The sequence below is a fragment of the Dermacentor albipictus genome, chromosome 1 (assembly GCF_038994185.2).
Source record: "Dermacentor albipictus isolate Rhodes 1998 colony chromosome 1, USDA_Dalb.pri_finalv2, whole genome shotgun sequence".
Taxonomy (NCBI): domain Eukaryota; kingdom Metazoa; phylum Arthropoda; class Arachnida; order Ixodida; family Ixodidae; genus Dermacentor; species Dermacentor albipictus.
The window spans coordinates 178,517,618-178,533,646 of record NC_091821.1 but is presented as its reverse complement, the minus strand read 5'-3'; the positions used below and the strand labels follow the sequence as shown (position 1 = coordinate 178,533,646).

Here is a 16,029-nt window from a genome sequence, read left to right as displayed (position 1 = left end):
CAACTAATGATAGAATTACCTCACTTTTAAAGGACATCGTCGCACAAATATCATGCTGCAAGAATTTTTCTAATCCTTTCAAGTATAAGTGGAGTTATCGCACCCATATTCAGCTTTCTCTTTCTTTTCGGCTCCGCTAGCGTGCTGGAAACTACATGAAGGAGTACTTTTATTTTTCTCTTGTGATACAATTGGAAGTAGATAATGAAGCTCAAGTAAGTGCCGGTGTAGTGATGCCAGTCCACGGTGTGTGCTGATAATGAATAATTAGAGTATGTGCGAAGTTATTTGCACCATTGGAGAAATGGCAGCACTTGTGTAAAAAAATTTTTTTTTCCCATTTTAGGTCCAGTGGGCCAGTTTGTGTCCCATCGCCAGCTGGTGGAACTGGTAAGCTTTGCTTTGTTTCTAAAAATGCCTACTTTGTATTGCAATAAAGGAATGCTGACAAAAATATTAGTTGAATTTGTTTGCTTTGTTAGATAGCTGCTGATTCTGTAGTGGTCATATGAGGCTCGAATACACAACAAGTTATGAATTATATAATCTTCTAATGCAACAAATTCAAAACATGTGCCAAATGTAGCACAGCAGCAAGTTGTTGTGTAGAGGTCCTCAGCATGTCACGAAAATCCGTGGTTGTGGTCACGTGATATCGCTGACAATGTCATCTGTAAACCAAAGATTGTTGAGATATTCTTCGTTGATCCTCACTCCTTAGCCTTCCCAGTCTAATAGCTTGAATACAAGTCTTCTTCTAAGCATGCATGCGGTGAATAGCATTGGAGAGATTGTGTCTCTGCCTCACCCCTTTCCTGATAGGTAATTTTGTACTTTTCTTGTGGAGAACCAAGGTAGCTCTGGAATCTTCGCAGATATTTCCGAAGGTATTCACGTATGCCTCCTGTACTCCTTTATTACACAATGCCTGCATGACTGTTGGTATCTCTACTGAATCAAATGCTTTTTTTGTAATGTTTAAAAGCCATGTAGAAAGTGATCGTACTCTGCAGATTTCTCAATCACCTGATTAATGACAAGGATGTGATCCATTGTAGAATATCTCTTCATGAACCAAGTGCTGCCCTGGCAAATTGTCTGAAATTGTCTTGGCGAATTTATTTAAAAAAAATAATTTTCAATAGAATTGGAGTTTAAGAACAAATTAACGACCGCTCAAAGAGCAATGAAACGAAAAATGTTAGGTGTAACGTTAAAAGACTGGAAGAGAGCTGTGTGGATCAGAGAACAGCTGGTGATAGCTGATATTCTAGTTGACATTAAGAGAAAAAAATGGAGCTGGGTAGGCCATGTAATGCGTAGGGCAGATAACTGGTGGACCGTTGGAGTTACAGAATGGGTGGAGCGCAGTTGAGGATGGCAGAAAATTTAGTGGGGCGATGAAATGAGGAAATTGCAGGCTCAAGTTGGACTCAGCTTGTGCAAGGCAGGGGTAATTGGAGGTCGCTGGGAGAGGCATTCGTGCTGCAGTTGACATAAATATAGGATGATTATGATGATGATATCACTGATGTATGATTTCGTGCGGTCATTTCCAACACACTGTGATCGTACTGTTGAAAGATGGGATAATAGAGATGAGATAGGTGATGCAAATTCTAAGAGAAGCAATAGCAGAGGACCAAGCTTATTCCGTATTGAATGTGAAGTGCAGAGTGAAAGAGGAAAGAATGGCCAATGCTGTGCAAGCCCAGCTTTTGACAGCATGGCCATTGTGTGGCTTGTGACCACTGCAGGAGGAATAGCCACTGCACCAGGCTGACTGAGATGTGCGCCAGTGGTTTGCGATACCACATGGCTACTAATTTTCATGATACAATGAAAGGCCCGTGTCAACATACTCTATGCGATGAAGCTGTGCTGGTTTTGAGGGCATTTTGAACTGGTCATGCTAAAAGATGATACAGTCAAATCTTTATAATTCGAACTCGAAGGGGCCCGAAAATTTGTTCGATATAAAAGCAGTCCGAATTAAAAGGAGGACTTGTTCTAGAAGTACTCATGCACCATAGCACGATGCACAAACGGTGCGAGTCAAGAAATATCATGACGTGCAAGCACACAGCGAATGAGGACCACGAAACTGCCCGTGCCGGCCAATGTTCGCTTCCCGATAACGGCAGAAAATGAAACTTCAGGGAGCGGGCTAAGCTGGTGCCGGGCTGGCGCAGAGGTGGACCAGCGCACAGACCTTCAAAGGTGAGGGAAGTTCTGTAAAACATCCAAGGGCTAAAACACTGTCACCGCACGCCCTACGCTATGTGCAAGTGAAAGCGTGCACAGGGGTTACGAGGGAGTTGAGAGGCAGGGCGAGGGGGATTGCAGTTGCAAGGAGGGGCGGGAGGGAAGCGGATTTGCCTTCCTGCCAGCTTGATGGACGGTGCTAATTACCTCTGCCACCTAAGACTGCCTCAGCGGAGTTGCCAAGGCCAGACTGGGCCTGTGCTGCTGCTTCCCTCTGCGTGTTTGCGTGCTTTTTCCTTCGTCTGCCGACAGATCGGCGCTGCGTTTACATTCTTCGTCCTGCGTTCTTAACGTGTCATGTCTTACCAAGATGACGAAGTCGTTGCCACTGATCATAATCATGTTGGTGTGTTCCCTTGTGTTGCAGTGTTGCTGCGTGCAAAAGATAAGGAGAATGAGGTACAGTCAAATCTCGTTACTGCCAACCCCGCATTCACGAATTTCTCAAATTTATGGATATTTTAAAAATCCCTGCCAGATTGCCTATATATTCAATGTAAAAATATTTCAGAACTACGAATTTCAATACAGCGCATATTTCAGAATAACGCACATAGGTTATTTTCCCCTTTATAACCGAGGAACATCAGTATTGTGAATTCGGCTAAAAGTAGCAGCGCCGCAACTCTCGCGTGAAACAGGAACCGCGAGTGCAGTACCTATCATCATCACCATGTCAGTGCCAACTGCTTCATCACAAACTTAACCAAGAACCTCAGGATAAAGGTTTGGCGATGTTTGCGCTAGATCCAACGATGAATGCAGCTAATTACGGCGCCAAGAAGCGAAAGCAGTTTTTGCTGCAGGAAATTGACGCAGGGAAAAAGCAAATCGACGTGTGCAGACAGCGTGGCATTGCCCCATCGACTATCGCGACCATTTTGAAAGACCGAGACAAGATTGTCAAACTTCACAGGGAATCGCAACTTGCTCCTACGAGGAAACGGCTGCGACTGGGAAACTTTCGAAATGTGGACCAAGCTGTTCTCATGTGGTTCAAAGATGCCAGATTGCAAAACGTTCCCCTGTCTGGCCCAATGCTCCAAGAAGAAGCCTGTGAATTTGCCAAAGCCAACCCACACTGGGTTCGACGCCAGTGCGGGTTCGCTTTTTCGTTTCTGCCAGAGGAACGGAATTACTTGGCATGAAGTTCGGCGAGGAAAAAGGCTGCTCACAGAAAAGGCGCGGATTCCTGGCACAATGATTGCTTTCTAGAGGTGACTGAATCGTACTCTGAAGACTATATTTCAACGTGGATGAGACCACTTGTTTTTATCAGCTCCTGCCAGACCGGATGAGGCACCTCAAATGGCAGCAGTGCAAAGGAGGGAAGAAGTTGCATCTTCACGTCACAGTCCTGCTCTGCTGTAATGCAACAGGCATGAAGAAAACTAAACTGTTCGTCATCGGCAAGTATGCGAAGCCTCGCTGCTTGAAAAACGTGATGTCGTTACTGTACTTCTGCCGCGCCAACAAATGAGCCTGGACGACCAGAGAACTCTTTTCCAAGTGGCTCATCAAACTTGACGACCAGATGAGCAGGGTTGACCGAACAATTCTACTGGTTGTCGACAACTGCTCTGCTCACGTTGTGAATGTTCACTTGACGCATGTTCGCTTGGAGTTTCTGCCGCCAAACAACACGTCTTTGCTGCAACCTCTAGACCAGGGCATTATAAAAACTATGAAAGCAGAATTTCATAAGTGCCTTGTGCAGCAGTTGATTATCAACCTGCACCTAAAACAGCTGACTGCAATCAGTATTCGTAAGGCAGCGGAAATGCTCACAGGAGCTTGGTGGAACTTGAAGCACCCATCATTAGCAACTGCTGGCGAAAAGCAGGGCTTGTCATAGCGCCTGTGCAGCTTGAAGATGACCCGGAGGTGACCGACAACCCAGGAGACCTGTGGACCGAGGTTGCGGAACTGCTGCCTGCTGTCTCTTTCTTCGACGACTTCGTGGAGAGTGACAGCGCAGCACTAAACGGCAGCGGACATGACAACCGAAGAGATTGTTAACTGCGTTTGTGACGTCTCCAGTGACAATCCGAAGTGAAACGACTGTGGGTCACCGATCGCAGAAGATGAGATCTTGTCGATCATTGATGTTTTATAGCGTCCTCGATCACTTTGCCCCGAGGTTGCGCCGAAACCAAAAAGGTGCGCTTTGCACCGCAGTGGTGGCGCGCTGCGGAGGGTCAACAGCGAGGACAAAACTGCACCCCGTGCAGGGTGCTTGCATGCAGCGCCACTTTACCCCTGGTGTGCAAAAACGTGCGCGAACATGCGCGCGCGCACATATTATTGTTCGCAGGTGCTGAGCATCTGCGGCAAGCGCTCGAACCTTGTCAAACGGCGTGCTCCGATACACCTGGTTGCAAGCAAACACCAATGGATATAATAATTAATCGTGACGACCCGTTCCTGTCTACCTGTTCAACGAACCTGTCCACTTTCGGTCGCTCTTCACCACATTGTTTTTGGACGAGGTCGATCAGCATGTACGTCGTCTGCACTGTCAGACGAACTTGAAGAAAGCTCACTGATTGCGGCAACTACTAGCGCTTCCTTTCTCATTGCCGACATCTCCACTAGCTAACTCCGTCAACTCCGTTGCAACCGCAGCTATTGGGCCAGAGCGTCTGCGGTTCTGCAGTCGGCTGTGCGTGCGCACGTTGCGCGTCTCGTAGTGCTTGCTGGGATTGCACCCCGGCGCACCGCCGATTTTCTCAGTGCGACACGGGGCAACAGAAAACCGCTCCAACAGGGTGCGCTTCCGGTGATCGAAGATGGTCGGTGCGCACCGGTGCAGGTAATCGAGGACGCTATTAGTGCGCGTGAGCAAAGTCCGCACTTTCATCGCTCGGTGCAGTGACGTACCCGATGAGGTATTGCCCAAATGGGAAGATGTAGACGCATTCCTAATCGGTCGTGTGTGCTGCATGCGCCAGAGGAAAATAACTGATTTCTTCAAATAAAGCAGCTTTGAAGTGAGTGAAACATCGTTATATGTGAGTATTTTGTCTACACACGCGTCTACTGCCATAGTACGTCATTTTCATTCCTCGCTTTGTCCACTGGCTGATAACCGCAAGTTTTTCATGACAACAATATTTCAAAATAACAAACAATTTTCGGTGGTCCCGTGTGATTTGTTATATCGAGATTTGACTGCACTGGGTGTCACCTTTGCGTCCTTGTATTCAGAGTCTGTCTTGTACAGAATCGGATGTGGCACACTGTCTCTGACAACCTTTCCATCGGGATGTCTTGGTTTAGACTCATCATTGTAAAATAAAGTCACAGTTTTGCTTGAAAGGCGAAGCATCGATAGCAAAAGAAAATTAGTGGACACCTGTACGAAGCAAGAATAGTAGCTTTGTCAGCTGTAAGAACTTGTAAACATAGTCATACTAACTAAATTAACAAGCATGGTGTCACGCACACACAAGCAAACATAAACACATCTTGCTCGATGACTGCGGTAAACTCGCTGTCAAAATGCTGGCGTGAAGAAATTCGGCAGCAGCGAGCGAAGTGAGATTCATGCTTTCTATCGCGTCAATGAAAAGTGAGTGCCAAGAAGACAGAATGCTCAAAGCTATGAGCCGCTGACACAACTACACTCTGCCTCCAATGCAGATCGCTTTCAAGATACAGCCATGTGCAGCCGCCACATGCGCAGTTGCAGCCGGAGTAGAACACCACCCCCCTCCCTGGTGCCTCGTGCATGACGGAAGACAGCGTGCTTCCTCCCAGCTCCGTCTCCTTCAAGCGGGCGAGATTGAGCTGTGATCGTCGGCTCCCTTCACACGCTTTCACTCGCACATACAGTATAGGGAGCACGGCGATGGTATTTTAGCCCTTGGACATTTTACAGAACTTCACACACGGCGTTGAGGAGTCTCTCCTAAGCTTCTTTTCTATGGTGGGGTCAGATCAATGCTGGTCAGGGGCGCCGACGCGTGATTTGGCGCGCTGTTGAGAGCATTGTCAGAATACGGTGTGTTCGAATTAACCATCAAAAATGCTTGCGCGTTCGAATTACTGGGTGTTCTCCCCCATTAGAATACGCATAACTTTGACGGGACCACAGTGTCAGTTCAAATAAACCGAAAGTTCGAATTAAGGGTGTTCGAATTAACGAGATTTTGACTTTATTATAAATGATTTGTTATGTGTTCAAGGAATTCTGGAACCATATCATTGTTACAGAGTCGGCAGCCATATATTTAAGTGTAAAAAGTGAGATGCAAAATTTTTGTGTTAGTACTCCTTGAACGAATTGAACATTCTTTTTTACTATTAAAGGCAAGCTTTTTGCTTGATGTAATTATAGAAAGAATGTTGAATTCCTACTGCTGGAAAATATTAGCGCACTCTTAATGACTTCAATCTGTAGATAGGCTTCGTAAAATAATTTTAAAAAGAACACATGAATTTAGAGCATGTGCGAATCTTTTCTCTGGCAAGTATATAGCTGCCCGGTTTTCCAGCAGATGACTAGTGGTTGGTAGCTTTAGCATCTTTCTACATTCCTTTGTAGTGCATTGACATTTCTTTAGCTGGCACTTGTAGCTAGAGTGACATTGAGGTGTTCCCTTTAAGCCTTTGACTGCAGTTTTTTTATGACCATATGTTCCTCTGTCCCTGCCAGGCTTTTCTCGCGTGTTGGTTCAGTGGAGATTTCATGCAACATAAAAGCTGCTTCTTTGCCATTGCATTCTATAAACAGTGCACATATTTCTTGATCTGTCATATTCTGGATGGACGAACCTGCCACACTGGGCATAGCTATGGCGCCCCTGTGGATCCTCAGAATTTGCTTCTTTTTTTCCCGTGTGTTGCTTCAGTGGACATTTCATGCTACTCATAAATTGTTTCTTTGTCATTGCTTTATTCCAATCGAGAATTGATCAACAGCTCATAAATTCCTTCATCTGGCCGGTCCATTTGTGCAGACATTCTTTGACAGGGTACTGAGACATTTGCTCCACCTGCTGTCAGAAATGTAACTCTCAAGTTTTGTGTGTTTAGATGACTTCTCCATACATAACACAAATGAGTTGCTTCTGTTTTCTATCCCTCTCCTCCCTCTCTTTTTCTTTTTTTCGGAGGGGGGAGGGGAGTTGCATGTCAAAACTATGATCTGATTATGAGGCACGCCGTAGTGGGGACTCCAGAAATTTGGACCACCTTGGGTTCTTTAATGTGCACCGAAATCTAAGTACACTGGTGTTTTTGCATTTCGCCCCCATCGAGATGCGGCTGCCGTGGCTGGGAGTCGACCCAGTGACCTCGTGCTTATGAGTTGCTTCTCGAGAGGCAGGGAGTACTCTAAAAACATTCAAGACTTTGAAGATGTGCACACGAGAATATTTCGCAAGACGCAAATTTTCCTGTTCTTACACTAATATGTACATCCATAGCGTAATCGAACTGCATAGTTGCACTCACTCAAGAAAACTGTGTGGTTGTGTGCATGTCAAAAAAGCAATATGTGTGACAAACTTCCACTAATCTTCATCTTGTCGCCAACCAGAGGTAATTAGTTTCGCGAGTCTCAAAAAAGAACAAAAAAAGCAACTGAAAGATGCATGGTGGCATCCTTCCTATGCGCACCCCTGTGAGCACTAAACAAGCGAGAAACAAGCGGTCGCCCTTTGAGTGATTGGTAATGAGATATCCATCAGTATTGCAAGTGCAAGAAGCCGAAACCACCCGTGGAACAAAACCCAAACCGCCGTCCGCCCGCGTGCATGCCATTGCAAGAGCGGTAGTACATAGACGCGCGGGAGCAAACTAGCTCTAAAACAAACCATGCAACAAAAACCACGAGCGGGAGGCACGGAAAAAAAAATTTCCTGTATTCCCACATAATGGCAGCACATGACAGAAAAGAAAAAGTTTGGAAATTGGCGTGCCTTTTAAACGGACAGATGGCGCCGTAAATGTACGGCATCGATCATCCTGAACTTGTTCACGGCACCGTATATTTACGTCATTGACCCTGAAAGGGTTAAAAAGTACCTTCCTTACAAGCCTTCTCCTTTAACTCCTATTCAATGCAGTTATAGCTATTCTTGCCGTGGGCACTAGGTTGTCCAGTAACACAATTTTCTTCTACTTCTGGCCAGTTTGAACAAGTGTGTTGCCATGTCTCCAACTATGCCTGGCTTGGTTAAATGTGTTGAGGTAGAGGTAGAGTACAGTGTTAGCCACCCACAAAGTGGCAGGTGCATGTTAGGAAGGCATGTCATTCAGTGCTGCATTGAATGCTACAAACTCATGGTAAACTTTTTCGTTTTTCTTAAAATCTTTTAGTGGAAGACTACCCAAATGGTTCTTGGCTTGGCAATCCAGGAGACCCAGATATGCGAGTTCGTGTACCAGTCTCACCGCAGTAAGTTTTTTTTTGCTCATTCCTGTCTTAGCTCAGTAAGGGCCAATTGATGTCCTCTCTATTTCATATTTTCGCCATTTGTTACACATTTGTGTTTCAGAACTCCAAGCAAGGGTGGTGCCAGGGGGGACAGCCTCCCTCACCCCCCATTTGAACTTTTAACCTACCGAAATTTTAACCTCCCTGGAGCGCCAAACAGCTCACCCTATATATAGGTCCTTCAGGAGCACCCCTGTCCACCTGAAAGACCTCGCTTATTGGGCCCGACCCCCCCCCCCCCCCCCAGACGATAAATCGTGGCACTGCCCCTGACCATAAAGGTTGCCATGGTGGCTGCAGGTTCTATTGGCGTAAACATTTACAAGGCGCAGGATGTCTGCGAAGAGGCTGAATTTCCACGAAGCATAAGCATGTTACCTGGAATTGGGGGTTGTAGCCTGCACTAGTATGTAAGACCAACATAGGGTTGCATTAGGGGCTGGATGCACTAACTAAGCAGAAATGGAGCTTTTTCACCTAATTTGTGCTCCCTAAGCTTTCGACATTGACTGTACATTACATGTAAGAAGACTGGGAGAAATGAAATGCTCAGTGAATAAACTACTGTATAAGCCAAAATATAGGTCAATTGGGAATATAGGTTGATCCCTTACCTTAAAAAATTTGCCATAACACATTTATTTTCACAATGAGGCAAGCTCCTGCACAAAGTCTGCAAGTGCGTCCTCAATCCGTGGATGCATTGCACGACGCCCACGAAGTGACATTTTACGTGGGTCACACGCCGATAGTTTTCCTTTTTGTGCCCGCCAATATCACACGCTTTTTTTTCAGAAATGCCAAACTGCCGCCGAGTGTCCATGTTCCAAATCACTAAGGCAGTCGATGAGGAGAGTGCACACAACAAGACACAAGGACAAGAAAAGAAATGCCAGCAATCGCATTTGGATGTGGATACAGCTTTGACTAGGCGTTAGCCACCATGCATGCTGTAGGTTTAGGTTCCCAGACAACAAGCTCACATTCTGAAAAGACCGCTACAAAGACGAGAGGCGACGTAAGCCTGCTTTTTCAGGAAAATATCTCCAGTTTACAGGATATCAATCATTGAAACTAGGAAGAGCACATGGGGATCGAAGTGTATGTAATTGTAGGAGTACATTAATTTGTATCCTTGTTTACACCAGGGTGGCCAGTTACACTGATTATAAACAGAGTTGTGCTTGTTGTTTTTGCCAACTTGCTTCTGGAATTCTCTTGTTGCAGTGTTTTGCAGTTGTCATTTTATATATATATAAGTGGAACCTCGCTAATACGTACCTGGCAGAAACATGACATAACCACGCACTAAATGGTAGTGCGAACTAAGTGACAAATACTAACCTGTGATTGTTTGCATTCACTGCTGCCAGAAAAAAGAAAGAAATGTGATGCTGCAAAATACGTACATAAAAGAGTCTATTTTTTATTATTTTTTTCTGAAGCAGTGACAAATAATTACGAGGTAGCCGTGCTGTAGAGCACAGATTATACCAAGCAGCATTTTCATATAGGCATCACCGCACCTGCGCTGAAGCTGAAATCATTATTAAACCAGTGTCTCCACACTTTCCAGAAAAGAGGAAGATCTTTTGCAGCATGATGCAGCATCAGCCACATTGCTTCTTGAGGTGGCACGGTTAGCCTATGTGCAAGAAAAAGAGATCATAGTACACTCGAATCTCAATAAACTAAAATCGCTTAAATGGAGCACCGTTTTCATGGTTGGTTCATTTTGTGTTCATGTGTGGCAAACTTTTCTTCTTCTTGTGGAGTGTCGCTGGTTTTAGACATGAGTGAGTAGTGAGGTATGGCTTAAGAGATGAGGAAGAGGAGTTAGAAACGATGCAGTAGATCAAGTGAAGGAACATACAAATAAAACCCCTGTGCTCTTAATTGTGCTTGGTGGTTCCACAGTTACTGGTAACCCGGACTACGAACGCGACCTTCTATGGATCAAATTCAGACTTCATACGACCTCAACTCCGCTCCTACTACCTCTGCAACAGGTCAGGTACCTTCCACGGGTGTTATAGGAGCTACAGCTACCGTTATGCTACCACAGCTCTGACTCTGTTAGGGTTTATACAAGCTGAGAACAAGTTCCGCAGTCATCGTGTCACGTCAGAGTTCTGCAAATATGAACTCCTGCTTGAAGCTTTGCTGCTACAGACCATCTCGCCCCGTAGAGGCCATGGCCATCTCGGCCATGACCTGTAGATACCATGGCCGAAATACACAACATCCTCATCCAGCCACATCAGGAAATGCCATATAGGACAATCAAAGAGGCTCTTCTTCGCTGTCTCATCCCGTCTGAGCATCAGCATATTCAGCAGCTCCTGAACAACGAAGAGCTCGGTGACCGACGTCCAACTCAGTTTTTACGTCATTTGCAGCACCTCATTGGTAACCAACTAGACTCCTTCTACACGGCCCTATTACGTGAATTGTTTCTACGTCTTCCAGCCAATGTATGCGTGGCTCTCGTCGTAGCTAAGCATAAGCCCTTGTTGGAACTCGCCGAACTGGCTGATGATATGATGGACTTTGCTCCGGCAGTCATAAATGCTGTCGGTAGCTCTCCACTTCCTGAAGTGGATTCCCTGTGGGAAACAGTAAAAGAGCTCACATCTCAAGTCGCCTACTTGCGTCAGGAATTGTGCAACACTCGCAACTTCAATGACCAACCCTATCCAACTCATCAGCCTTTCACACCGCCTTGTATGCAACGGCCGTTTCATCAACCTGAGCAGTCTTTCTACACAGGGCCTGTCCTACTACCATCGACGTGTTCGCATCTCGACTTTTCGATGTGTGTCACCAGGTTCAGGCTATCATCGACTACCTGCCACCAAAGTCCACACGTAGCTTGTGACGTTTTCTCGAACTCAGTTTTTATCACCGTTTCATCCCTGCTTGCTCTAAGTTGGTGCAGCCTCCTGAAGCACTGCTTTTTATTTCGAAAACTGAGACTACCGCACTTCCTTGGGACACGTTTGTTAATCAAGCTTTCGCCGCCGTTAAGACTGAACTTGCACAAGCCGCCCTCCTGCATCACCTTTCACAGACCGCTCCCACTAGCCTTATGGTGGACGCTCCTTCGGGAGCCATGGGAGCCGCTCTTCATCAGTGGATTAATAGTGCATGGGCCCCCATCTCCTTCTTTTCCCACAAGTTACGCAACACTGAATGCCGATATTTTTGGATGGGAGCTCCGCGCAGCCTACCTTGCAGTGAAGCATTTCAATTACTTGATTGAAGGGCAACAATTTTTAATTCTCACCACAAACCACTTGTTTCGACTTAACATTCCTGCAGTGCCAACCATACTCCTAGGGAGCTCCAACATCTTGCTTTTATTTTCGAATCCATCACAGGCATACGCTACGTCAAAGGTAGCCTTAACGGGGCAGTGGACGCTCTCAGTCGTATTACCGTCAACACCACAACAAGTACTGTCCACCTTTCCTTGTTTTCACTCGTGGCACCTCAAGCATCTGACGATGAACTACCATGACTCCGATCTTCTACATCCCTCCGCTTGGAGCAAGTCAACTTTCCCAACCACGATGTCACTCTGGTGCGACGTTTCACCTAACAGTACCCACGTTTATGTTCCTGCTTTTCTTCGTTGTGCTGCTTTTGATACACTGCACTCAATCTGCCATCCAGGCGTACGTGCCACACAACACCTTATCACCTGATGTTACGTTTGGCTGCACATATGGGCTGATATATGAGACTGGATTCGCACTTGTACCGCGTGTCAACGTATCAAGGTGCAACGACACACCAAGCCTCCATTGGGCAAATTCCCTCTCCCCAATGCACGTTTCATTTGGACATTGTTGGACCTTTGCCACCATGCCATAGTTATACGTATTTGCTTACGTGTATTGATAAGTACACTCGGTAACCTGAAGCAGCTCCAATGCCTGACATAACGGCGGAAACAGTTGCTCATACATTTCTATGTCGGTTAACCATTTTGGTGTGCCATCGACGTTGACGACAGACAGTTTGAGTCAGCACTTTTCACATCTGTAACATCCCTTCTGGGTTGTGCACGCATTCGCACAGTTGTTTACCGTCCTGAATCCAACAGCATCATCGAGAGGCTACATCGACACTTGAAAGCTGCACTCGTCTCTCAGTCTCATGCAGAGGATTGGGTATCGCATTTTCCAATCGTGCTGCTCGTGCTTCAGTCAACACTCCGACCAGAACTCGCCTGCTCTGTAGCTGAGATTTATGGTTGCACCCTCCGTTTGCCCGGTGGCGTCGTCAACCCCGTATCTATGCTGAATGTTTCGGATCCATCCTCTTTCGTTCAGCGCCTACGCATATTAATGCATATCTTGCATCCATCGCCAATCTCTGCTCACACGAATACTCGCACATTTTCTACCCTCAAACCTGCAAATATCCTCATTAATTTTTGTTTGTGTCAACACGCCTTGTCGTTCTCTTCTGCCCCACTATGACGGTCCTTTTCCCGTCATCAAAGGTTTTGAACACCATTTCACGATCCTGCGCAATGGGCGTGAAGACACAGTCTTATTTCAATCCTATTGCAAGGATAAAATCGGCTCCTACTCTCAACACCTCCATCTGACCCCCTTCTTCAAGTGACCACGGTCACTTGTTGTTCGGGGGGGGGGCATTTGTGGCAAACTTTTCTTCTGGCGCATTGCTGGTTTTAGACATGAGCGAATAGTGGGGTATGGCTAAGAAATGAGGAAGAGGAGTTAGAAATGATGAAGTAGATCAATGGAAGGGACGTACAAATAAAACCCCTGTGCTGTTGTTAACTGTGCTTGGTGATTCCACACATGCAGTGCTCTCTGCAATATTTCATAGTAAATGGAACTCCTGGTAAACAGAACCAATTTCCCTGGTCTCTTGAGGTTCCGTTTAAAGAGACTCCACTGTGTATACTAAACGGCAGACATATTACGAGCCACTATGGCTGGAGTGTTCGACCAATGTACATTACTCTCGTAGGGTCGGGGTTTCGCCGTGACTGCATTTTAACCATTATTATGTTTTAAATAGGTGTGATAGTGAGGTTTTACTCTCTCTCTCTCTCTCTCTGTTTCGCATTGGTGTTACATATAAAGAGAATACAGAAGGAGGAATACATAAACGCGTTTGACAAATTAAAAAATACAATAGCAAACACAACATTGTAAGCGCAAACAAGAACAGAGGCGTTCAAGTGCAGAAAATGGGAACTGAAAGAGAAAATTTTTAAAAGACATGGGCATAAGTGATCATTTTCTACCTGTTATAATCTAGAAATGAGGACTCTTACACAAAAATATTTTAAGAATCCAATACACCGTATTTGCACGATTGTAAGTCGACTCGAATGTAAATCGACCCCCCCATATCGCGTGACCGGAAAAAAAAAGAAAAAAAGAAATAAGAGAGCATACCCGAGGGCGCATTCGATAACGAAAATTTATTAGTAGCTGACATGGTCACTGGACTACTCGTCTTCACTAGTGCTGCCATCGTCATCGTTGCTGCGGTCCCACAGCACGTCGTGGTCCAGCATAATTTCAAATTTGGCAAACATTTTGCAGAACAGCAGCCCACGCCAAATGCACCCAACCACACGCAGCCGTCAGGCAGGCTTTATTGACAGGTCCGGTTGGCGTAATTTTGCAGTCTTCTGCCGCCAGCCACTCGTTGTACTCACGGCGGAGCAGAACCTTAAAATTAAGGCGAAGGTCTGGGCTTGTTTCATGACCACGTCACACTTCACTGGCAGGGACCGATCACGCATTTCAGCGACGTACGCCGTAAGCTTAGCCTACAGCTCCGGAAAGCGTCCAGACTTCGGCACGTGGGAAATTTCTCACTTGCCGTCACAGGTGAAAATTTCGCTTCGCTGCAGTCGCCACTCTCGCACCACCCGTTTAGAAACATCGAAATTGCGGCCCGCTGCGCAGAGATTTGTTTCTTCGGCGTAAAGGATGGCAGCCCTCTTGAACGCTGCTGTGAAAGAGTCATGAACGATTCGTGGGCCTGGAGCACTCATGACTACTGGGGAAGCATAGAAGTAGCACGTAGCCGGCAGTCAAGTGGAACGCGTCTAGCCTTTAAACAGAGAAACCCGCGAGCGGTGTCTGCTCTTCCATGAGCTACCGATACTCCCCGCAAGCGCCGCCGTTCTGAGGGTGCCGCCGCAAATGGGAACAGCGGCGCTTCCATCAGCTATCGACACCCCCTCCTCCATGATTGTTGCATGCACTGTAAAACTCTCAAAAATGTTGAAAAACCCTTTCGAAAAGCGAACAAACACGCGGGATAGCGAAAAGATACGGGTAGGGCCATAGAGCAAACATAAAATTGTAACTACATTGTAGCTCCCGTTGGTATCGCTTTTATTGGCGGGGCCATGTTTTGGTTTCGATTGTAAGTCGACCCCCCAACTTCAGACTTTCAAATTTTAAAAAAGGGGTCGACTTACAATCGTGTAAATACAGAATCCAATACAATCAACGACTGATTTTTAGGACACCGGTAATTCGAACATGCGTGTTTATTCGGACAGCTCCATGGAACTACCACTAGCCCCTGTAAAGAACGGCGGGTTGCACAACAAGACTGCCACCTTGCCACCTGAATACGACAAGGGGTGCAAGACGCGCACCTCCACCTCTCCGTGCTGCAGCTGCGAGGCGTTCAAAGAAGCGACCTTTGCGCTGGAACCCGCCGCCTTCCTCCAGCCCCTTCGACATGGTGACGGGACGAATTCGGTGTGTGGACAATGATTCCAGAGTTCCTCAACGCGGGGCTGATTTGACACGCCTGGAGAAGCTACCGCGGGAAGACTTATTTTTGTGCTTCTCAAGGTTTGGAGTGGCTCGGAACAATGAGCGACGCGCGATCGACAACGTCGATTTTCCGGAACGGCACCACCTTCAACACCGTCGCTTGGGCTTCGGAATGTGTGTGCCTTTGTGTCTGTAAACTGGTCTTCAGAGCAGCTGCGAGTTGGTGATGTGTAAACGAACAGCCGCCGCGTCGTGGACGGGCGGATCGAGTGTATAAAAACTGTGGTTGTGCGATTGTTGAACGCACTTCTCTTGAGCAGTCATGTTAGACTGGTTCACTTCTTTCATGCAGTCCTGTTGGACTAATACTCTTTTTCTCAAGCAGTCATGTTAGACTGAGTTAATTTCTGTAAATAAACCCCTTTTCCCTCGTTCTCGATGAGAAGCAGTTCTTCACTTCATCAACGATCTCAGCGTAAATAAGTTGGGCGACGGCATGGGCCAGCTACCTTCGAATTCATGCCGTACTCCAAT

General features: G+C 46.3%; 1 protein-coding gene across 6 annotated transcripts in view; it reads left to right on the top strand.

Moving 5' to 3' along the window:
• Positions 1–16,029, top strand: part of LOC139052788 (protein BANP-like) — a 45,819-nt gene that overhangs the window by 11,398 nt on the left and 18,392 nt on the right. For all 6 annotated transcript variants that reach the window (XM_070529890.1, XM_070529887.1, XM_070529876.1 and 3 more), the window contains exons 5-6: positions 347–390; positions 8,590–8,668. In XM_070529890.1, the coding sequence (XP_070385991.1) occupies positions 347–390; positions 8,590–8,668 (123 nt within the window). The remainder of the gene's footprint in view (positions 1–346; positions 391–8,589; positions 8,669–16,029) is intronic.